General features: G+C 41.0%; 8 protein-coding genes and 1 non-coding gene across 22 annotated transcripts; 6 read left to right on the forward strand and 3 right to left on the reverse strand.

Annotated features, from left to right (window-relative positions):
- The first annotated feature begins 42 nt into the window (after positions 1-42).
- On the forward strand, positions 43-1177 carry STR18 (sulfurtransferase 18). 3 transcript variants are annotated; one of them, NM_001203702.1, is made up of 5 exons: positions 43-335; positions 419-498; positions 577-647; positions 740-793; positions 889-1177. In NM_001203702.1, exons 1-5 carry the CDS (start codon positions 229-231, stop codon positions 985-987), a joined length of 411 nt encoding a protein of 136 aa, NP_001190631.1. In that variant the 5' UTR covers positions 43-228; the 3' UTR covers positions 988-1177. The 3 variants fall into 3 exon arrangements, with proteins under 3 accessions (NP_001190631.1, NP_001032159.1, NP_569030.2); NM_001037082.1 differs by having other exon boundaries at positions 49-335; positions 740-799; positions 889-1128; NM_126015.4 differs by having other exon boundaries at positions 49-335; positions 740-797; positions 889-1128.
- A 161-nt stretch (positions 1178-1338) lies between these two features.
- Positions 1339-3555, forward strand: AT5G66180 (S-adenosyl-L-methionine-dependent methyltransferases superfamily protein). 3 transcript variants are annotated; one of them, NM_126016.3, is made up of 9 exons: positions 1339-1465; positions 1541-1685; positions 1769-1859; positions 1950-2135; positions 2231-2460; positions 2538-2672; positions 2759-2826; positions 2925-2986; positions 3163-3555. In NM_126016.3, exons 1-9 carry the CDS (start codon positions 1353-1355, stop codon positions 3318-3320), a joined length of 1188 nt encoding a protein of 395 aa, NP_201419.2. In that variant the 5' UTR covers positions 1339-1352; the 3' UTR covers positions 3321-3555. The 3 variants fall into 3 exon arrangements, with proteins under 3 accessions (NP_201419.2, NP_001032160.1, NP_001032161.1); NM_001037084.3 differs by having other exon boundaries at positions 1356-1460; positions 3163-3553; NM_001037083.2 differs by having other exon boundaries at positions 1340-1465; positions 2759-2986; positions 3163-3518.
- On the reverse strand, positions 3365-5600 carry FNR1 (ferredoxin-NADP[+]-oxidoreductase 1). 2 transcript variants are annotated; one of them, NM_001085336.1, is made up of 9 exons: positions 5309-5600; positions 4973-5201; positions 4751-4879; positions 4588-4666; positions 4413-4504; positions 4234-4311; positions 4077-4139; positions 3759-3993; positions 3365-3671 (listed from the first exon to the last, which is right to left on the reverse strand). In NM_001085336.1, exons 2-9 carry the CDS (start codon positions 5015-5017, stop codon positions 3604-3606), a joined length of 789 nt encoding a protein of 262 aa, NP_001078805.1. In that variant the 5' UTR covers positions 5018-5201; positions 5309-5600; the 3' UTR covers positions 3365-3603. The 2 variants fall into 2 exon arrangements, with proteins under 2 accessions (NP_001078805.1, NP_201420.1); NM_126017.5 differs by having other exon boundaries at positions 4751-4884.
- A 76-nt stretch (positions 5601-5676) lies between these two features.
- Positions 5677-8555, reverse strand: ARO2 (armadillo repeat only 2). Its single transcript, NM_126018.3, has one exon. The coding sequence runs from the start codon at positions 8002-8004 to the stop codon at positions 6049-6051; it is 1956 nt and encodes a 651-aa protein (NP_201421.1). The 5' UTR covers positions 8005-8555; the 3' UTR covers positions 5677-6048.
- On the reverse strand, positions 8543-12055 carry CPK28 (calcium-dependent protein kinase 28). Of its 6 annotated transcripts, NM_126019.4 has the most exons (14): positions 11955-12032; positions 11545-11839; positions 11153-11283; positions 11030-11071; positions 10817-10928; positions 10649-10727; positions 10387-10556; positions 10167-10293; positions 9966-10081; positions 9774-9881; positions 9615-9677; positions 9336-9509; positions 9065-9240; positions 8692-8961 (listed from the first exon to the last, which is right to left on the reverse strand). In NM_126019.4, the coding sequence occupies exons 2-13, from the start codon at positions 11833-11835 to the stop codon at positions 9082-9084; spliced, it is 1572 nt and encodes a 523-aa protein (NP_201422.1). In that variant the 5' UTR covers positions 11836-11839; positions 11955-12032; the 3' UTR covers positions 8692-8961; positions 9065-9081. The 6 variants fall into 6 exon arrangements, with proteins under 6 accessions (NP_851280.1, NP_001331199.1, NP_001119508.1 ...); NM_180949.3 differs by having other exon boundaries at positions 8543-9240; positions 11545-12025; NM_001085337.1 differs by lacking the exon at positions 9065-9240 and having other exon boundaries at positions 8693-8930; positions 11545-12025.
- A 1497-nt stretch (positions 12056-13552) lies between these two features.
- AT5G66230 (Chalcone-flavanone isomerase family protein) lies at positions 13553-16572 on the forward strand. 2 transcript variants are annotated; one of them, NM_001203703.1, is made up of 7 exons: positions 13553-13680; positions 13779-13913; positions 14056-14279; positions 14366-14557; positions 15111-15180; positions 15270-15688; positions 15780-16317. In NM_001203703.1, exons 1-7 carry the CDS (start codon positions 13578-13580, stop codon positions 16272-16274), a joined length of 1638 nt encoding a protein of 545 aa, NP_001190632.1. In that variant the 5' UTR covers positions 13553-13577; the 3' UTR covers positions 16275-16317. The 2 variants fall into 2 exon arrangements, with proteins under 2 accessions (NP_001190632.1, NP_201424.1); NM_126021.4 differs by lacking the exons at positions 13553-13680; positions 13779-13913; positions 14056-14279; positions 14366-14557 and having other exon boundaries at positions 14907-15180; positions 15780-16572.
- Positions 13578-14575, forward strand: AT5G66220 (Chalcone-flavanone isomerase family protein; the record flags this gene model as incomplete). Its single annotated transcript, NM_126020.2, has 4 exons — positions 13578-13680; positions 13755-13913; positions 14056-14279; positions 14366-14575. Exons 2-4 carry the CDS (start codon positions 13823-13825, stop codon positions 14573-14575), a joined length of 525 nt encoding a protein of 174 aa, NP_201423.2. The 5' UTR covers positions 13578-13680; positions 13755-13822.
- A 1151-nt stretch (positions 16573-17723) lies between the features above and the next one.
- AT5G09575 lies at positions 17724-18153 on the forward strand. Its single transcript, NR_144266.1, has one exon. It is a non-coding gene; the product is annotated as an uncharacterized misc_RNA (transcript).
- Positions 18154-18572: 419 nt separating this feature from the next.
- AT5G66240 (Transducin/WD40 repeat-like superfamily protein) lies at positions 18573-20885 on the forward strand. 3 transcript variants are annotated; one of them, NM_001203704.1, is made up of 11 exons: positions 18573-18675; positions 18765-18844; positions 18931-19031; positions 19121-19221; positions 19301-19367; positions 19454-19553; positions 19631-19744; positions 19880-20017; positions 20125-20209; positions 20314-20357; positions 20459-20725. In NM_001203704.1, the coding sequence occupies exons 1-11, from the start codon at positions 18669-18671 to the stop codon at positions 20600-20602; spliced, it is 981 nt and encodes a 326-aa protein (NP_001190633.1). In that variant the 5' UTR covers positions 18573-18668; the 3' UTR covers positions 20603-20725. The 3 variants fall into 3 exon arrangements, with proteins under 3 accessions (NP_001190633.1, NP_851281.1, NP_569031.1); NM_180950.3 differs by having other exon boundaries at positions 18575-18675; positions 20308-20357; positions 20459-20885; NM_126022.4 differs by having other exon boundaries at positions 18575-18844; positions 20308-20357; positions 20459-20885.
- The last annotated feature ends 16 nt before the right edge of the window (positions 20886-20901 follow it).

Genomic DNA, 20901 nt, shown 5'->3' on the forward strand with positions numbered 1-20901 from the left:
ATCTTATATTCTTTATTGTAGATTTCATTTACTTGCGTATGGAATTGGAAACAAATTTCTAATTGTTGAATCATATACCATTATTTTTATATTGGCCATGCATGTGTATAAGTGGAAGATAGAACAATATTAAAACAATATTATTGTGTTTGGTCCTATTTATTACTCTCTGCTCTCTTCCTGAAGCTTCTTCATCTTTTTGTTTGACAAGAAGAGGTAGAGAAGAAGATGTCTCAATCAATCTCCTCCAGCACAAAGGCAGAAGAAGTTGTTAGTGTAGATGTGAGCCAAGCCAAGACTCTCCTCCAGTCTGGGCATCAATATCTTGACGTTAGGTGAGCTTCTGATCTATTCTATCATATCACCATGCATGTACCAGCTGCTGCGGTTGTTAATGAAAAATCCTTGCACATGGCAGGACTCAGGACGAGTTTAGGAGAGGCCATTGTGAGGCAGCTAAGATCGTCAACATTCCCTACATGCTCAACACACCTCAAGGTAAATCAAATATCAATCACCTTTAATTAGAGATATCAACCAGTACATGAGTTAAAGCCTTGTGATCTCTACTCTTAGGTAGAGTGAAGAATCAAGAGTTCTTGGAGCAAGTATCTTCTCTTCTAAACCCAGCTGATGATATCCTTGTGGTAACTCTTTTCTTCCTCATCACACCCACAAGAATTAAAATCTGCCGGTGAAAACGATGATAAAATCTGGAAAATGATATTGATACAAACAGGGTTGTCAGAGTGGAGCCAGATCCTTAAAAGCCACAACTGAACTTGTTGCTGCAGTAAGTGTATAATAGTCCCTAGTTTACATACATAATTTACTCCTACTTGTGTGTTTAATCTCAAAGAATCAATTCATATATACATAAAAAAATAGGGTTACAAGAAAGTGAGAAACGTGGGAGGTGGCTACTTGGCTTGGGTGGATCACAGCTTTCCCATCAACACGGAGGAGGAGGAGCCATCTGCTAATTAATAATCTTAAGATTCTCTTCTTTTCTTAATCAAATAATATAACTGCCTGTGTGATGTAGTAATCATTTTCAATTTAAAATTCCAGTTTCTTGTAATCAAAACTTTCGTGTACCAAATTCAATAAAAGCTGTGTTTCTCTATAAGTGAAAACCAAAAAAAAAAAGATGAACAAGTAAAAGTGTAAAAACTAAGTAACAAGCCTTTGTTTGTTTCATCGGTCAAAACGTTTGGGCTTTTTGAGTATACATACAAAAAGGCTTTGGGCTTCAGCCTAAGCCCTTATCTTCTCTGTTCTCGCCCGGCGATTCTCCGACTTAATTAATTTTCCGACCGAACACTTCTCTCTCTCTCTCTCTCGGGTTTCTCATGGAAGAAACGTCCAAGCTACAGTTACCGGAGAGTTTCCTTAGCTTTCTAGAGGCGAATGGCCTTGATCCTTCAATCTATACTCACGGAGATTCAATTCCACGTTATGTAAGGTAACTTGAGACCCCTCCTTTGCTTTTCTCAAAATTTCTGAATTTGGCATTGAAACCGGAGAGGTCCGTTTGAAGGTTGAAACCTGGATTCGAGGATGCTTTCGAAGAGATTGAATCCGAAATTAACTGTAAACTGGAGAAGGTGAATTGGTTACCAGGATTTTACTCCATCCCTCCAGATGTTCATATAGCCAGAACCAAGGCCTATCAGCAAGGCATGGTGAGAGAGAGCAATCAAATACCAACTCTCCTCTCGCTCATTCGGTTTTTCTTAACCTCACTTGTTCTTTCTTCGGGTTTCAGATGTACGGAATCGATGCAGCTTCCGGTGCCGCTGTCTCAGCTCTTGGTATCTCCCCAGGAGACCATGTCTTGGATCTTTGTGCTGCTCCTGGTATTTTTTTACATTGATCAGCTGATTTGGTTTCCTTAGTGTGTCAATTCGTCCTTGTAACTGCTTTAGAGGGAATAATAATACTCTCAGGTGCTAAACTATGTATGATGCTTGACCTACTGGGTCAGAAGGGTACTGCCACCGGTGTCGATGTTGCAAGGCATCGTCTTGCTGCCTGCAGAACTATGCTTCTAAAGTATGGGCTTGCTGAAAGGAGCCGGCTTTTTCTTGCTGATGGAACCACTTTCTCAGTCCCACCAACCAGAAACCTACCATGTAGAGCAGCAACACTTCAACATCGTCAAAACAATATGTTCCTTTAAGCTTTTCCTAACTTTGCTGATGAGCTCATTTGATATGCTAATATTCAGGTGAGTCATGTGTGGACGATCATGAAGACACATTCAAGCAGTGGACCTCCCGTAGACCTTACAAAGAAAGGAAACAAGAAGCTAAGGCAAGGAAGAATTCTGTTTTGCCGCAGAATGGACAGGCAGAAATTATTTTCTACGGACAGGGTTCTGGAGTAATCGGGCTAAAAAAGAATGAACTTTATAGATCCCTTGACCAAAATGATTATGCATCTTATGGGTATGATAAGGTATAGTTGTGATCCGCGGATGCAGCTACAGTCACTTAAAAGTGACATAACTAAAGATTTGAAGTGGAAATCTGCAGGTTCTTGTGGACGCAGAGTGCACACACGATGGTTCGATCAAACATATCCAGAAATTTGAGCAATGGGGTTGGAAAACTCTGGAACGCCGTGTTCTGGATGCTGAGAGAACCGATACAAACTTAAAAGCTCTTCAGGTACATTCCATAAGTCTGTTGGTGTTTCGTGTGTCTACCCTTGTTATTGCCTCTCTGGTGATCATTGCCAGGGCCTTTGTTTGCAGTTGAATCTACTGAGAAATGGATTCAGATTGTTGAAAGAAGCTGGCACTCTAGTGTACAGCACCTGCAGGTGAAAAGTCCAATCACAATAAGCTCTCTGTGCTCTTGCCTCTCCTTTTTTCTATTCTTTTAGACGTGAGTCAGTGATCTAAGTCGTGTAACTATCAGTTTGACGCATGCCCAAAACGAAGATGTGGTGGATCAGTTCCTTTCTGAAAATTTCTCTGCAGGTACTTAAAGTATATTTTCAACAAATTAACAACATTCATTGTGGTACCGTTTTCGAAAAAAAACTCGATACTTTGTAGGTGCTATAGGTCAGATTTTGTGTGATTTTGTATATTTCTTTTTCCTTACTTATGGACTAGTGGGAAGACTAACAGAAAACTGGGTTATGACGATGCAGAGCTACAAGAGATTGAAATGGCCAAGGATTGGCCGTGTAGAAGTGGTCGCACGCCTAAGACACTGCGGTTTGATCCTTCCACCTCAGCAACCAGCGGCCTTTTCGTTGCAAAAATCAGGAAATTGCCACCCAACGAAGCAAAGAAGAATGTGTTGTGATACCTCGCTCAAAAGGGTCGTTCGGTTGATGACTTTACTGAAAAGTGATTTAGCCCTTCAAAAAGGGAGATGAGAAAAACATATTTCACAAAACTCACTATATTGTTGCAAGAAATATAACATGAACAACAAGTGAGAAAGAGTAGTTTGGTGGTATTGATGCTCTCTTTTGAATGTTTTGATTGAAAATCCTTGAGAAAGAAAAAAGAAGCAGATATGAAGATTTCACAATGCATCAGAAGCTTTTTATCTACATTATATAATTACTCCCTCAGAAGCTTCCTTAGTAGACTTCAACATTCCACTGTTCACTCCTCTTCAATTGCTTCTTGTACTCCAACCAATCGATCCCTGTTCCCACCCCAAACAAAACAGTTTAATAAATACATCTGGCACAGACTTCTGAAAATCAAATGATAATGAAATCAATGTCCTTACCATCTTTAGCAGCAAGCGAGACCATAATGTCATCGATACCCTTCTCCATACCCTTAAGACCACACATGTAAACAAAGGTGTTGTCTTTCTTCAGCAACTCCCACAGCTCTTCTGCATACTCTGCCATTCTTGTCTGAATGTACATTTTCTCTCCCTTCTCGTTCGTCTGCTCTCTGCTCACCGCAAAGTCCAGCCTGAAGTTGTCTGGGTTCTTCTCCTTCATCTTCTCAAACTCCTGCCATTATCCACACAATTCAACAACAGCTTTTTTGTACAAGACAACATTAGTAAAGGTGGGTTGGATTTCAGCTTGTGTACCTCCTTGTATAGCAGTGAGCTGCTTGTGGGTACACCCAAGAAAAGCCACGCCAAACCATTGAACTGCACATATGATTGGCAAATTCAATTGGTGAGTAAGTTAGTCAGTGGTATAATTGGCAACAACAGTGTCTAGAGAGTTTGCTTTTGGTTTGACCTTGTAGTCCTCGTGCTCCTCAAAGAACATTTTCCACAAAAATGATCTGAATGGAGCTATTCCAGTTCCTGTTCCAAGCTAAGGAAACAGAAAAGCAGAAGTAATCACTACAAGTGTTGACTATATACCACTAAATTCTGCTCTCTAATCTAAGTGAGCACGCCAATATATGACCATACCATGATGATGGTGGCATTGGGGTCTTTTGGCATAAGCATTTCCTTGCCAACAGGTCCAGTGATCTTAGCTTCATCACCCGGCTTCAAGTCACCTGAAAAACCCGAACATCACAAACACTAAGAACAGTTTAAACCGTAAACGATCCATCACAGACACATTGTTCTTCTTTCTTACACAAGAAGTTGGAGCAGACCCCCTTAACAATCTCTCCGCCATCATTTGTGTAAACTAGTCTCTTGACACAGAGAGAAACCTGCAAAAGGATCCATTTCCAGATAAGAGAAGATCATTTTGTAAATCATTATTTAGTTAGTTGTTAGAGGGATTATTTGCTTACGGTCTTGGAGTCTCCAAAGTCACCAATGGCACTACTCGCGATAGAGTAAAGCCTGAGCTTGTGCGGCTTCCCGTTCTTGTCTATTCCCTCTGGAATCACTCCTATCGATTGTCCTTCTCTATACGGAACCTCACCTAAGTCATCAACCAACCTAATCAAATCTCTCCCTCGAAAAATGCCTCTAAAAAATACAATCAAAAGCCCCCTAATTAAGGGATTTACCTTCGGTGGTGAAGACAATGTGCCAAGTCTCACCGGGAGCGTCATCACCGGTGATCTTGGTGTTCAAAAGGCAGCGACCAGTGTAAGGGTTCTTAGGTTTGAATTTGTTGACAACAATCCCTTCTTCCTGTTTCTTAGACTCCTTGACTACTTTAACTGGTGGTGCCTCGGTAGTATCTGTTGTCACCTGAGCCTTCACTGACACAACTCTTCTGTAACACACTGTGCTCTGTATGCAGGTGCACGAGATAAATAGCAATTATGCATGTCAAGATCCAGCTTTACAATTAGTGATTAATTAAAACATGATAAACGAAATGGAAATGGAAATGATACCTTCTTGAGGAAAATCCTTTGAGGGGATACAGAGGAGATTTTGGTGAGGAGAGAGGATGACTTGGAGGAAGGTAAAGAGACTGCAGCACTTATAGCAGCAGCCATGGTTGATCAGAAGAAGAAGAAGAAGATGAACTGATGGGAGATCAAAGTCAAAAAAATAATAAGCAAAAAAAAAAAGATCAAAGAAAAAAAGATTAGCGGGAGATATATGATGAGGTTGTGATTGGATGTGTGTGGATTGTGTGAAGGGCAATGTGAGGCCAAGTGTTAGAGAGGATAAGTTATTTCTGCTTATCATTGTCCTAATTTAGCCTTTCATGCGCCTGTTGTTCACATTTCAGTCCTACATCAAAAAAAAAACTGTTCACACATCCATCTCACAATCTGGTAGTTACTGGGCTAGCTAATGGGCTCAAGCACTTATTGATGGGCCTCTTATGACATCTATTTTGACATGGAGTCATCCCTCCCTCACTTGTTACCTTTCTTGTTGTCTTCAAAGTTTACACACATACATAGAGCTCTCATCCCAAATTACACGAAATAGTTCAAAAGAAGCTCAAATAATCAATGATATCGTCTCTGCAGATATATGAATCTGTACAGAAAAGATCAGCCAGAGAAATTCAACTACAAAAAGCTCAAAAGCCTTTTTGTTTTTGATTTACACGGGTAAAGTATTACACAACAAGGTATTCTGCGTTCGCTGGTCACGAAATCAAAATCGAAATAATGAATCAATTGAAATTGTAACCCCTTGATCCTCTTTGCTGGTAAAGGTCCAGTCCTCTCTTTGCCTCCTGCAACAAAGCTTCTAAGCTCTCCAGCTGCGTTACCCATGACTGCTTCGAAGCCCATTCCAACACTGCCAGAACCTCGTCCTTGGCCAGCTGTTCGCTGTCTGGGACATTGAGTGCTATGTAACAGAGGAGCTCTAATGCCGGAATCTGTACGCCACCCTCTCCAAAGTAGGCCAACTGAACCAGATGTTTGCCCCCTCCAGCTTCTATAATGCCCCTCGAGTGATCTTTGTGCAAGTAATTCGCCGTGCAGGCGAACTTCGTGAGGGCAGCCGCAGCTTCCCCTGTCACTTCGGGCTCTCGTTCGTCCAGAAGCTTCACCAGAGGCCCGATCATCCGTGTCTCGGTTGCTCTGAACGTTCTAGCAAGGTTCCCAATGGTTCTGATGCAGGGGATGAGTAGCTCAGAATCCGCTATCTCAATGATTCTAAGCACTTGATCAACCACAGCCTTGCAGGCCGGGGAATTGGGCTTGAACGCGGAACGTCTCAGGTCAGCGTCCTGCTCTGCAACGGCGGTGATCTCCATCAACGCCATAGCTGAGTTGTATCTGACCTCCTCGTCGCCCTTCTCAATCAGAACAGCGAAGCAGAGAAGAGCTCTGGACTCTGTGATGCTTTTGCAGATGGTGGAATTGCCTTTCGCCAGCTTCCACAGCGCTCTCGCGGCCATCGCCTTAATCTGACACTTGGTGGCTGAGTCTTCCAGCTCTCGAGTCTTGGATGCGCTCGAAGTCGAATTCTGGTGCTGCTGTACACTGCTAGGTTGCTTCACACCATTACTCTGGCTCACACCGTTGCTAGTCGACTTCCTCGGAGGGTTTGCCCTAACCGCCATGGTGTTGACGACCACATTGTGCATCTGATTGGGCATTTGCTTCCCTGTAGGATGAGGAATAGAGCTCTGATCCTCATCAAGACCCTTGGGCAAGGCGGTGGCGGAGGTGGAATTAGGATTTTCCTTGGCGAGAGCGACGGCGTGGTGAATGGAAGTAGCTTTGTTGTTGGTGGCAATGGCGTATTTGCTGTGCTCTTGCACGGTTTCGAAGGCCAAGTGGCCAACGAGTAGCCGAATGGCGTTGTGCTGAGCGAAGACGTCTTGGCACTTGGGGTGATTGGACACAAGCTCCGACGTAGCCCACGCAACCACCGCCTGGACTTTCATAGGCCCTTCTTTGAGGACTTTGCCGAAGACGGAACAAGCGCCGCCGTGAATCATGTGCTCCACGCTCTCAGGATCACGTCCCAGTAACCCTAACGCACGCGCTGCGTTCTCTTGCCCCTCGGGCTTCCCTTCCTTGAGCAGTTTAAGGAGAGGCACCACACCTCCTTCCTCTATGATAAGCTTCGTGTAGCGATCGTTGTCACGGGCCAGAGATACCAGCGAGGCGGCGGCATCAGAGCGGTCTTCAAGCGATCCGGTGTAGAGAATGGCAATCTGCTCCCAGATCAGGCAAAGGATGGGTTCGTTGGCGGCGATTGGTGGAAGACCAAGGTAGCCAGCGTCACCACGGTCTTCCGCCGGAGCGGAGACACGGAGGAGCCAGGAAACGTCTCCGATAGAGTTCTCCAACTGACCAGACATCTTCCGGAACGCGGCGGCGGGGATGATGGTGAAAACTCGCTTCATGAGGCCATTGGCTCGGCACTTTAAGACAAGGGAGAGAGCCTTCTCAAGCATCTGCTCCGTGTCGTCGATGATACGGCGAGTGGGTCGCTCGTAAAGGTCGTTGCTGGCGCGGGCAGCCTGACGGAGAAGACCGGCGAGCTTCTCGGTCTTAGCCTTGAGTTCGCCGCACTCTTGCTTGAAGGAACTAGCCTCATCGGCGGCTTTGACCACCTGGTCAGACAGTTGAATCGGCTTCGCTAGGATTTGCTTGACGATGTCTGCCATCGTCGATATCAGATCAAATGGCGAATCGAGATTCAGAAACCCGAAAGAGAAAGGACTAAACTTTGAGGAATTAGGGTAAAAAGGATAAAGCTTTTTTATTTTTCTTGTCAACTGGGTTTTACGGAAGCCGAGAAATTGACTGGATCGGAAATAATAAGAAAGAGAAAAGAAGAAGAAGAAGAGGAGACTCCATTGGAGAGAAGAAGATGGGTCGACGACGGACGAATGATTCCTTCAGAAAATGTCAAACGCGGCTGTTGTGTTACTGCCGCTGATTACTGTAATAAACTACTATTATGCCCCTCCTTGTTTACTGACTTTTCCAATCTTCGGAAATAAAGAAAAAGCCAAAGAAGAAGACATACCATATGCATTTTGATAAACATATCCCGGATTTAGTGTCTTTTCATCAACCTTTCTAATTTTAAACCAAGTTATCATAATCTAATATTATTAGTATCTTTAAACGTGACTAGTCAAATTCAGAGACTCACCCATTTACATTCACCGAACCTGCGAAAATGCACACATTTATAGACCACTGTCACTTGCGATGATTTCATTATTTTTTATATCCAATAAGATTTGAGATATTCCCTTAATAAACATTTAATCAATCATTGTTTACTAAATTCGTTGGAGCCACTCAGATCCTGGCTGGAAAATACTCATAGAAAAGGGTTTGTTTGGTGCTCTCAAAACGAATATTATAAGAAAAATGGAAACAGACAAAATATATGATAGAATCGAAATTACAGCTGGCTCTCTATGTTTCTTTTGGTGCCCAACCATTAAAAATTTAAAATTGGATTTGTCCCCCATTCAGGGAATGCCACGTGTCCTCTTGCATCTAGTGCACCTTAAGAGCTCTCTCATATTTCATCAATGGGATTCTCACTCCACTTTCTCTCTTTGTTTTGCTGCGCCTTAAACAACCAAAGTATTACTTACTTATCACTACAAACGCCAAAATACCCCACTTATCTTACAACCAACATTACATATAAGAAGATAAGACATATCACATCCCAACAAATTACATTCTGTATCCTTTACTTACTCCTCTTCTAGTATATACTATCGAAGATTCCTGTGACCTGCAGGGCTTGGTGCTCTCTGTGAACTTATGCTCGCTGTTCTTAGAAGTCTCCTGAACTCATGCAGGCTTATTTTCCCATCTCTGTCTATGTCTGCTTCATCCAGCAGTGGATCTATTGATCCTCTTAACCCCGTGTGCTGAGGATTCACAAACAAATTGGGTTTCATCACCCACTTACCTAAACATCTACTCTACCGTACGAGAATATTGATAAGAGGTTAGTTCAGCTTACCATTCGAAGTTCCTCAGGCGTTATGTACCCGTCTTTGTCTAGGTCGAATTTCTCAAAAGCTGCTCTTGACCTTAGCTGCCATTTCTCTGAATCATGTTCTTCTAGTTGATGAACATGTAGAGCTGCTGCTACAAACTCTGTGAAGTCCACTAACCCATCAGTGTTGCTATCAATCTGTGACCAGCAAAGATACAAGTACACAACGGCTCATTATGAAACTACGTCTCCCTCTGATACCCCCAGAGATGCAATTGCAATGGAAAACAAAAATATAACTACCGCTTCAAGGATCTCAGCAACTCGTGAGTCTTTCAGTTTCCAAGGAAGATCTTTGGCAAGTGCCTGTAGAAAAAAGGCCAAATGGATGCATAAAGATTAACTGATCATGCCTAGATTTAACTAGTAATGTTCTTAAAGCAAAATATCATGAGCTTTTACCTGTCTCATCTCTTCAAGACTAATGACGCCATTTTTATCCACATCAATCGCATCAAATTGATCTCTGAGGTCAGAGATCTCTGCCTCGTCAAGTGTGCTAGCAAGCGCCTGCCAGAAGGAGACACAAAGCATTAGAGACATGTCCGGATCACTTTGTTTTTATCCATCCAACAACTTCCTCATTTAACTTACCCTTAAAGCAAATTGCTTTAGACGGCTGTATCTCACAAATTGTCTTAAGTTGTTCAGAACTGAAATGTCGACAGGGATATCAGTAGCATTCCCGCCTTCTCTAACCCACGCATGTGCTACAAAGGCAAGAGACAAAATAGCATTAGTCAAAGAATCCGCCGCACATGAAAAAATCACTAACTTTAGTACTCGAAAGCATACATAGTGCTTGTGCAGCAGTTAGCCGTGCTCGTGGGTCTTTTACAAGTAACTTTTTCACAAAATCTTTGGCGCTGTCACTTATAGTTGCCCAAGGTTTACGGCTGAAGTCAGGTTTATTTCTTAAAACCTATATTCATATAGTACATATTAGTAAGGAAGTGAGAAAGAAATAAGAAAAGCTATAGATAGAAATCCAGTGAAAGAAAGTTTTCAACTACACCTCTTTAAATATACCATCTTCAGTTCTATCCCAAAAAGGCCGCCTCCCACAAAGTAATATATACGTAATCACACCAATGCTCCATACATCTGATTCAGGCCCTGATCTGCGCTTTAATACCTCAGGAGCCACATAATAGGCGCTACCAACAATGTCATGGAACCTTTTCCCTGTGAAGGATTGAGTTGTTTATCACAGAAATCAACAGAATACGCTCTTAACACTTACTTTGCTTGTGTGGATTTTGATAGCTAGTACTAACCTGGTTTGATAAAATCCGATAAACCAAAATCCGTAGCCTTTAGAGGCGAATCTAGTTGAGCTGATTTGAACAAAAAGTTCTGCAAGAAATTGGAGGAGGAGCAAAAGCAGAAGATTTATTATTAGAAACAAAAAGCACATCCTAAGAGGTATAAGCAAGAGAATGTACCTCTGGTTTCATATCTCTATGTACAAGACCGTGTAGATGACATTCTCCTGCAACTTTGAGCATCTGCCTAACGACAACGGCTGCATCTTTCTCGGAGTACCGATTACCTTTCCTGAAAAATAAAAAAAGGAAAGCATCAATAATGAGAAGGTAGGTTCTTTCTTACGATTCCACCGGTAATAGATTAAAGAGTAGTGAGAGATGCTGACTAACTTGGATAATATCCTATCCAGCAATTCGCCTCCTTCGCACAACCTAGAAGAAAGGCAAGAGTAAAATGTGAATGCCACCGATACATGAAGGATAGACTATAAGAAATGAGGAAAGGAGACTCACTCCATAACAATATAGACGTAATCGTCATCCTCAAAGGCATTGTGAAACTGAACAACATTCTCGTGGCCAGAGAGAGCAATAAGAATCTGAACCTCACGCTTGACATCCTCAACAGCAATAGGAAGAACCATCTGTGAGCAAAACATGGTGATGAGTGACCTCAAAGCAGAGCAGAGGATGCAGTAAAACCACAGAACAATGTTGCAAATGAAAGAACAGAGAAAGAGCACTAACTAACTAAACAAAGTACAAATTGGGAATCAGTGTTAAACTAAATTAAAAAGATCCGCAACTATTTTTCTGATGTGAATCTAGTAGATGGTAGTGGAGGAAGATACCAACAACTAGTAAAAGGGGAAAAGAAACCCTAGTAAGGGCTGGAAAAAGTGTACCTTAGACTTATCGAGTCTTTTGACGGCGACGCGATCTCCATTGGGTCTGTGGATGGCGACGTAGGTGTAGCCGAATTGACCATGGCCGAGCAACTTGCCGATGGTGTAGTGATCGTGGAAGTCTTTGGAGTAGCCAAAATCGGTACGCTTGCCGCAGGGGATGGAGCCGGTTCGGCGTTTGGTAGAGGCCTTGGTATCGATGGGAGTAGGAGCAGCCTTGGATTTGGTCTGACTGCTTCGTCTACTGCTGCTAGCACCAGTGACTCTAATGGCGGAGAAACAGACACCCATGGCTCTGATGAATCGAGAAAGTTAGAAAAGAAAGGGGATTAATAAAAGAAAGAGATGAAAGAAGAAAGAAGAAGAAGAGAGGAAGGCAGAGAAGATTATTAGAGTTGAGTTGGTCAAACCCAAAGCGCCGAGTGAACCCCTCCAAGGAGGATCCCCAACGAAAGATCCTTCTCACTTTCCCACTTTTTTTGCCTTTTCTTCTTCTTTTTTTTTTTTTATTATTATTATTATCTGTGTTTTTTTTACCTTTGTTTTGTTGTTATACATTTCTGAGAATTTTAACTGTCATTTCACGAAGTCAAGAATAATGAATTTGTATTTTGGTGTGAAAGCGAAGACCACTGACTGACCACCCCTGTGGGATGTGGGAAGCTCCATGTTTGGGCCCGACACCATCCCCCGGTAAGACTCAATTCGATTCAACTTCAGAGTTTGCCATTATCATTATTTATTGCCACTAAATTATTATGGACTCTGTGTCTCTCATTTATTACTTTCTAACAAACTCCATATTTTAGTAGAGCCTCCTCCTACTAGCCTGGATCTTTTGTGTATTTTGTACTAGTATTCAAGTCCCTGTCTTCAATCCCTACTCAAACTGAGATTACTTTAACCTTAGATTATTGGTCTACTAAATTGACTTGGTCTTTTCAAACAAGATTTCCATTTTTCTAAAACGTCTATATATATTTAGTAATGTTTATAATACAATCTAAGGCGTATACGTTTTCTTTTTTCTTTTCTACTGGTTCGACTTCTTAGAATTGAATTTTGCCCAGAGGAAAGTAACAAATTATCTCTTTTGCAAATCCGGTCACTGACGGTGCACTGCATCACATTCACGTGCCATTCCAACGCACAACCGTATTCCGATACTTTTTTCCTTCTTCTACCCGTACGCTGTTATTATAAGTAAGGGCTCAAATTATATTTTAATCATGTATGGTATAAGAAGAAGAAATTGTTTGAATTTTTTTTAATGGGAAAACCAAAGTGTTTTTATGATGACGGGAGGCACTTACTTGGCAGTATGAACTGAAACTGATTTTTCATTATTTTTTTACTTGTCTCAGATTGAAAAACGTGTGCATGACCATGTTATTAAACAAATACTACTACTTCACCTAACGTATTTTAATGTTTGTTTTGTTATACAACTTGGATCCCTCTCACCAATTATGATCACTAGTGAGCCCAACCAACCGGGCCCAATACGCTTTCATCTTTTGGGCCCAATCATTTTTTTCCTCAAACTTCAAAATTTTCATTACAGCATATCGCTGGTGTGTGCACGGCATGCATGACAAGCTAAAACGAATGGTGGATATAACTAACATATACAGCTTATACTATACATGGTATACAAACAAAAATGATGATCCAAGCTAACCTACTCACTCATAGTTGTCCATTTATTCTTTCTCAAAACAAAATCCCATACACCAGACCTCTAAGTCTAAGTCTACGATTACGAGCATAGTCACAATGTCTCTCGCCAACAGTCTCTTATCATCAAGTAAGTTTCATTATTTTCTCCCCAATATCACTTTGTCGCATGCATTTCCATCCTATCATTTCCCCATCCAATCTCCTTTAAAAATAAAAATAAAATTGGATTTATTTCTTTCAGTAAAAATGAAAAAGTTGTAAATTAGTATAGTCTTCATTAATGTTCATGGACCTTGATTATAAATAAATGTCAAAAAATGAAACTAGACTTGAGTTGGTCTTCCTCGTCGCCCATGCCGCTGCCTTCCGTGACGCCACTCCACGTCGACGCATTTACTTTTCCTCCGGCTGTTGAGTCGCCCGCTTCCCACAAAAGACTTTTCCTCGGTGGTGCAGGTTAGCATCATAGTCTGTCTATACAATTAATGCACACAGCAGCATTATGTGGCTAATTACCTTTAATCACGCAGGGATATGATGGTTTGATATTAAAGGCAAGTTCGTGATTGTGACGGTCATCGGAGTCTACCTTGAAGCCATGGCACTGCCGTCAATCTCCGCTAAGTGGAAAGGCAAGAATGCAAAGGAGTTGACGGAATCCGTCCCTTTCTTCCGCCAACTCGTCACAGGTGTACACTTTATTACGTGCTAAATATAATTAAAACACTTTTGTATTCGTTCACACTTCACACGATTTGTGTAGTTATTACATGGTCAAGTTAAACACGTCATATATTACATTTTTTAAATTTTCTTCTCTGGTGGGAAAAGGTGAGTTTGAGAAATTGGCAAGGGTGACGATGAAAAAGAGGTTAACGGGGATACAATACTCGGAGAAAGTAGTAGAAAACTGTGAGGAGATCATGAAAGCGTCAGGGAAATACACAAGATCCGAAGCCAAAGCCATTGACCAATTCTTGATGGTCTTCAAAAACCAAGATTTCCCTCCCGGCTCTTCAATCATCTTCGCTATCTGTCCTAAAGGCTCTCTCACAGTGAGTCAACTTTATTTTTCGGATTATCATTTCGAATAATATTGGTCGAATGAATGATCGAGATCTTTTGACAACTTGTGATGCAGATTGCATTTTCGAAAGAGGAGAGAGTCCCGAAAACTGGAAAAGCGGTTATCAAGAATAAGTTGTTGGGTGAGGCAGTTCTTGAGTCGATGATAGGGAAGAATGGTGTATCCCCTGCGACAAGGAAGAGCCTCGCTGAGAGATTATCTAAGCTGATGAACAAAAAAGACCCGTACAACGAAGCTAACGTCAACGTTGCTACAAAAAATTGAAACTATTCCAACTCGCCCAATCTTGAATAATTTTAGAAAATGAAGCCAGCGGAGGATGTTATGTGACTTATGATGACAGCTAAAATAAAGATTGTTGTGACTTAATTAAGACAGTTTTATGTTTTTAGTAAGATTCTAAAGATTATGAAAGATGATTTTGTGTTAATGAAAAAATCAGTGATCAAATAAAAGAGGTGGGCCTTCCAAAATCTAATGTAATAGTGTGGGCTTTTAATCATGGCCTTTTTAGGGACGAAAAAGTCCATAATTCAGCGAAGGAAATAACACAACGGCTAGTTTGATAAACGGCTCCTTCCATTTCTGTACCCAACGGCTACTTTCTTTCAAAAACCCTTCACAGCGTTTCAATACCCCTGTTTATTTATACTTTACCCAAATTCCCAAACGCCACAATCACTTGTCTGATTCTCTCATATAATAGAGTTTTCTTTCTATTCTCCTCTGCTTAATTTCCCAGAAATTACTCTTTCTGTGCTTATCGGATTCAATAGATTCTTAGTAAATCGTAATGGAGACACCATCATCGACAAGAAGAGTCACGAGATCTCAGACCCGCTGTGCTATCAATAATCTCTTATCCTCAAGTAAGTCTCCATAGTCCGATTCCCTGATTTTGTTTATTGAGTCGGACTATTTTTTCTGGATCTGATCGTTTATAATTTATCTCCTACAGAGAAAGCGGATGATTGGTCAGATAAATGTCAATCGAAGTCGGTACAAAGAAACGGTGCAAAAGACAGGTCTGCGTTGTTTGACATAACCAACGACTCACCGATCGTAGGTCTGGCGATGCAGACACCGTCCTCAGGAGTTGTTGGGAAGAGGAACATGAGCAGAATCAATAACACTCCTGGATCTGGTGAGGCTCTCTTGAGAGGCCAAGTCAAGACTCTCTTGCAGAAGGTTGAGGAAGAAGCAGATCTCACCAAGATTTCGTTGGAATCTCGTCCTTTCATCCATCTCGTTACTTCTCCCATGGGTCTTCTCGCCCCAACTCCGGCCAACACCCCCCAAGTTCTTGGTTTCTCAGACGAAGTGCAGGTTGTGATCACTTCTCCGGTAGTTGCAGGACAATTCAGAGCACCGTCTCAGGTAAAACTAGATTTGTATATGTTTTTTGCTGATAGATGGAAGATTCTTGGGGAATGATAAGAAGATGTTAACTTGGTTTTTATTCTTGCAGGTGGTGGAAAGCAACATGTTTGATGAGAAAGAAGAAAGCTTGGAGTTAGAGAAGAGCCCGAGCATTACTCGGTCATTGCTTCTGGACTTTAGTGATAAATCAGAATTATGGGAGAGCTCAGACTGCTCATCTGTGGTGACTCAAAACCCAGAGGATGATAACTCGTCGGTGTGGTCGATGCAGGCCAATGCAAGTGCCAAAGACGAAGAGTATGATGATGAAGAGGAAGAAGCCTATTCTTACGGTGAGGAATATGATGAGGAATACTACGACGAGGAAGAGGAGGAAGAAGAGGGAGGGATTGTGGATGGGTTGTGTGAGGGAATTAGGAAGATGAGCGTAGAGACTGACTTTGCAGGGAAACACACTAGATTTGTGTATGACAGTGAAGATGAAGAGATTGTGGAGGCCAAAGATCAATCTCCAGGAGTGTTGCGTTTGAAAGGCTTTCCTACACCGACAGGAAAACATGTCAGATTTGCCGGTGATGAATGAGTTCAGTTTGAATCTTTCTTCTTGGAGTTGTGACAAAAAGCCTCATATGTCTCGACTTTTTTTTTTTTTTTTTCTTGTTGTTGCTTGAAGATTCACAAATCTGATTCTTGTTATTACCTTGTTGTTATTTTTCAATAACTAAAAGTGTAATCGGAATATGACTCTTTTCATTTTTATCTTCTCTTGCTTGTTGTGAAAAAAGGCTTTCAATTGTAGTCTATCCTAAACACTTAAAAATAAAAACCGGACTTAACCGATATCAAGATTAGACATTTGCATTAGAACATAACAGATTAGTGAAAAGTTGAGTTTCATTGGTTCAGCCGACACTACAGCTAAAATAAAGAAAAACTATGTGGTTCTCTGTTGTTATCAACATAAACCACTGTACTTGGTCAATTGATACATACAAGATGAATCTATTGATAAAGAATTTGATATCCATGAGCTGTATTTTCGACATAGACCTGGTCTCAATTAACAAATATATATCTCTTTATTAAACCATCCAAATTTGTCTATATCTAGGGTGATCATATCCATTATACTATTATGCATCTCTTTCAATTTTGGTATTGGCCGGTGAGTCGGCTCAAATGTTGTAACAAGGCAATGAAATGTATAAATAAGGTTTAATTGTGTATATACAGATGCTCGCTAAAAGTTATGTGAGATTATATTGGTGAATTCTTGCACATGTGACCATGTGAAAATCATCAAACGAGGTCAGTAAAGACTGACCCGCATTCTCTATTCATTAAGTATGCAACAAATCCTTAGGACAAGTCCTTTAACTCTGCCCCATCTTGTAAATCCTTTCATAGACACAACTCTTCCCTTGCCCATTCTATATAAGTATCAAGTATGCATATATCTACTTGTATATGTTTTTGTGACTGTTTTATTTTCTGGAAAAATGAGCCACCTAACAAATAAAAATGCTTTAAATGGGCTATTTGCATGCGAATGAGACCATCTCCATTGGGAGTATCTCATAAGAGTTTCTCACAATTAAAAAAATAAAAATAATGAAAATGAAGGAGAGAGAGTGTATAAAGTTTCTCACTTGAGAAACTCTGAGATACTCTGTACAACCCATCATGACAATTCTCATCTTACTATTGGTTCAATTTTTTAACAAAAATACTTTTTTAATCAAATAATCAAATTATAATATAATATTAATATTTATTTTGTTGAGAAACTTTGTGGGTTTCTCATGGATGGAGATGCCCTTAAAATGTCCCGACCATGTTATAAACACACACATTAAATGTACCATTCACCAAAACTTAAACTTGACCAGCCTTAAAAGGATTTTATATCTTTGATATTGGAACTTGAAAGTCTCATCACTTAGAGATTGTACTAATAAAATATGCAAAAGACAAGACTATTTGACAATAAAACTGCGCCTCCCTTGGATCATAATTAGATTCTCGTGTATAAATAAAACCCCCACATGCGACAGCTGAAGAGGAAGGAAACACTTAATCATCAGAGCAGCTTGTAGATGAAGACCAAGAACTCTGGCGCCGGATGTGTCCCCCGTGTAAAAACCAACTCCAGAGCCACTGGTAATCGGGAGACTAGTGATCTGAATCTCCTGGACCGTTTTCGCGAAGCTGTTCTCCGCCTCATCATGATATCTGCTGTCTCCAAGTCCACATCTCGCCGTCATAACAGACAGACGCCAATCCAAAAGTACTACAACCCCACTGATACTTATCACAGCGAAGCCGTGGCTGACTGTATCGAGTTTATCAGAACCAAGAAGGCCATCATCCACCAGGAAAACGTCCCCTAACACCCTCACTTCTTATATTCTTCATTGTCACCTCTTGTTTGATTAGCAAATTATAAATTGGTGGAATAAAAGCTACCCTACGTGTATACGCCTTGCTTAATATTTTTGGGATTATATATTAGTATTAATCATTTTCTTAAGTTACTCTTCAGTCTTCATAAGTTGACATCAAAACAAATCATTACAAATTTACGACCAACCTTTTTATAGTATCCTGTACCGTAAAAACGATTACTAAAAGAAGAATGAATGTATGTTACTGTATTAGTTACCAATATAATATGCATCGTGTAACTTCAAATTTGGTATAGTGGTAGTTGTAAATATTGGTTATCATGTTCAATTGTAATAAGTTTGTAACCAGTTGATGGTAAAGTCAACGATCCACGGCTTTGCTGGATGTTGCCATGTTGGAATGGAGAAGCGCATCATTTGGGCCCATATTTAAAAGCCCATACTCAAAAAGTTGGCCCACATAGAAAATCGTTGGCATCAGTTAAGGCGGTGGAAGACGTCGATCCCTAAAGTCGAAGCCCTTGTTAGGGCTTCTATACATCACCGGCGATATTGGTTTACGCGTCGGAGAGATGGTTGGTGAGTGTTATTGATGACACGAGATTTCAATTCTCGGCGGTGTAACGTGAAGTCTTAACAATTTCATTGTCCAATGGTGGAATTTACAGAGAGAGAGGACCGAGTTTCTTTGGAACTCAGCGAAGAAATTATACAGAGCATGGAACCTGGCGCCGTTTTCAGAGACTATGTAATTTTTCCTTCCCTTCTCGAAGCTTTCTTCTTTTGTTCCTGTTATTATAATGGGATTTTAAAGGATGGAGCTTTTCTTTTCAGAATTGCAGGATCAGCTCAATTGACTTTCACAAAACTTCGACTTGTATGGTGACAGCTAGCGACGATGACTCAATTCGTCTCTATGATGTTGCCAGCGCCACGTGAGTTCCAAACCCCAAACTCTGTCTTGAGTATTGCTCTATAAGACATTCCAACTATATTTTCAGTGTTTTCTGTTTTCTTGTTTCAGATGTCTGAAGACAATTAATAGCAAAAAGTATGGTGTTGATCTTGTTTGCTTCACTTCTCATCCTACTACTGTCATCTACTCTTCCAGAAACGGATGGGACGGTGAGCCCAAATTCATGTGCACATTGCTTTTCCTCATTATCTGATTTGCTTTAACTAACTTTTATATCTGGTTGGTTAGACTCTCTGAGGCTTCTCTCTTTGCACGATAATAAGTACTTGCGCTACTTCAAAGGACATCATGACAGGTTTGTTTCTTTTCTGATTCTTGTTTGATCAGCTTATGTTTTCCTTCACAAACCGGATGAACTTAACCAATTTATGCTGTACACAGAGTTGTTTCGCTTAGCTTGTGTTCTGGTGGGGAATGCTTCATCTCCGGTTCCCTTGATCGTACTGTTTTGCTTTGGGATCAAAGGGTCGAGAAATGCCAGGTAGATTACCTTTCTCTACCCTAGGTGCTTATGGAGGTCTTACATCTAATAAAATTGACCATTTGGGTTAACCACAGGGTCTCTTACGAGTCCAAGGAAGGCCTGCTGCAGCATATGATGATCAAGGGTTAATTTTTGCAATTGCCTTTGGTGGCTACATAAGAATGTTTGATGCCCGTATGTACGAAAAGGTTTGTTCTTGACAAAAGCTACCAATGATCCTGTTATGTCTCTAGCAGCTTGATGGACCACCTGTGCTGTATTCACATTTTCTTATTTACATTGAACGTTTATCTTTTTCTGATTTGGATAAGTTGCTTTTATAGGGTCCTTTTGAAATATTTTCCGTTGGTGGTGATCTTTCTGAGGCAAACGTTGTGAAATTTAGTAATGATGGAAGGCTCATGCTGCTTACAACCATGGATGGTTTTATTCATGTGCTTGACTCGTTTCGTGGAACTCTTGTATGCCTTCAGCCTCCCTTGCTCTTCGCTAGTTATGGTTTTTTCATTTACACACACATGACCAATAAATAAACTGGTTTATGTAACTCTTTTGTGGTACATTGCAGCTGTCCACATTTAGTGTGAAACCAGTAGCTGGAGAATCTACATTGGATGCAGCCTTTAGTCCTGAAGGGATGTTTGTTGTTTCAGGTAACCTTGAGTTTTACCTGATTCGGATGATGCATGCACACACTCACACACTTCCTTCATGTGAAATAACTTGTTCTGTTTTTGTCATGGTTTGGTAGGTTCAGGTGATGGTAGTACCCATGCATGGGGTGTAAGGAGCGGAAAACAGGTTGGACTAGCAATACAGCCATAGTTTGGTGTACATAGTTTGTCACTGGAAACTTTGCTTTTGTATAGTTTTGAGTGTTGATTGGATTATTGTATGTGTAGGTACATAGTTGGATGGGTTTAGGGAGTGAGCCCCCAGTCATTAAATGGGGTCCAGGAAGTCCCATGTTTGTGACAGGCTCTTCCGAACTTGCTTTTGTTATACCCGACTTATCGAAATTGCCAGCTTATGCCATTCGGAAATAGGACGACTATCACGTCTGTGCCATGTAAATGAGGCCTCATTTGGCCTTTTGGTTTCAGACTTTGTTGTGGGTTATGCCGGTAACTTATCCCTTGCACTCTGATTAATATATATTTGGGTCTTGTAACATGAAGATAAACCCCAAGTCTTTCTAATGTTGTAATTCGTGTAATTTACAAGTTTGACTGTTTCTGACTGATTCTTCCGGGAAGCAATCGATCTGACTGAGAGCTTGGGTCGAAGTTAAAATGGTGGGCCGGCACAATATTTAAGTAAAAGCCCAATAAGGTCCAAACTCTAA

This window comes from Arabidopsis thaliana, chromosome 5 (genome assembly GCF_000001735.4).
Source record: "Arabidopsis thaliana chromosome 5, partial sequence".
Classification (NCBI taxonomy): domain Eukaryota; kingdom Viridiplantae; phylum Streptophyta; class Magnoliopsida; order Brassicales; family Brassicaceae; genus Arabidopsis; species Arabidopsis thaliana.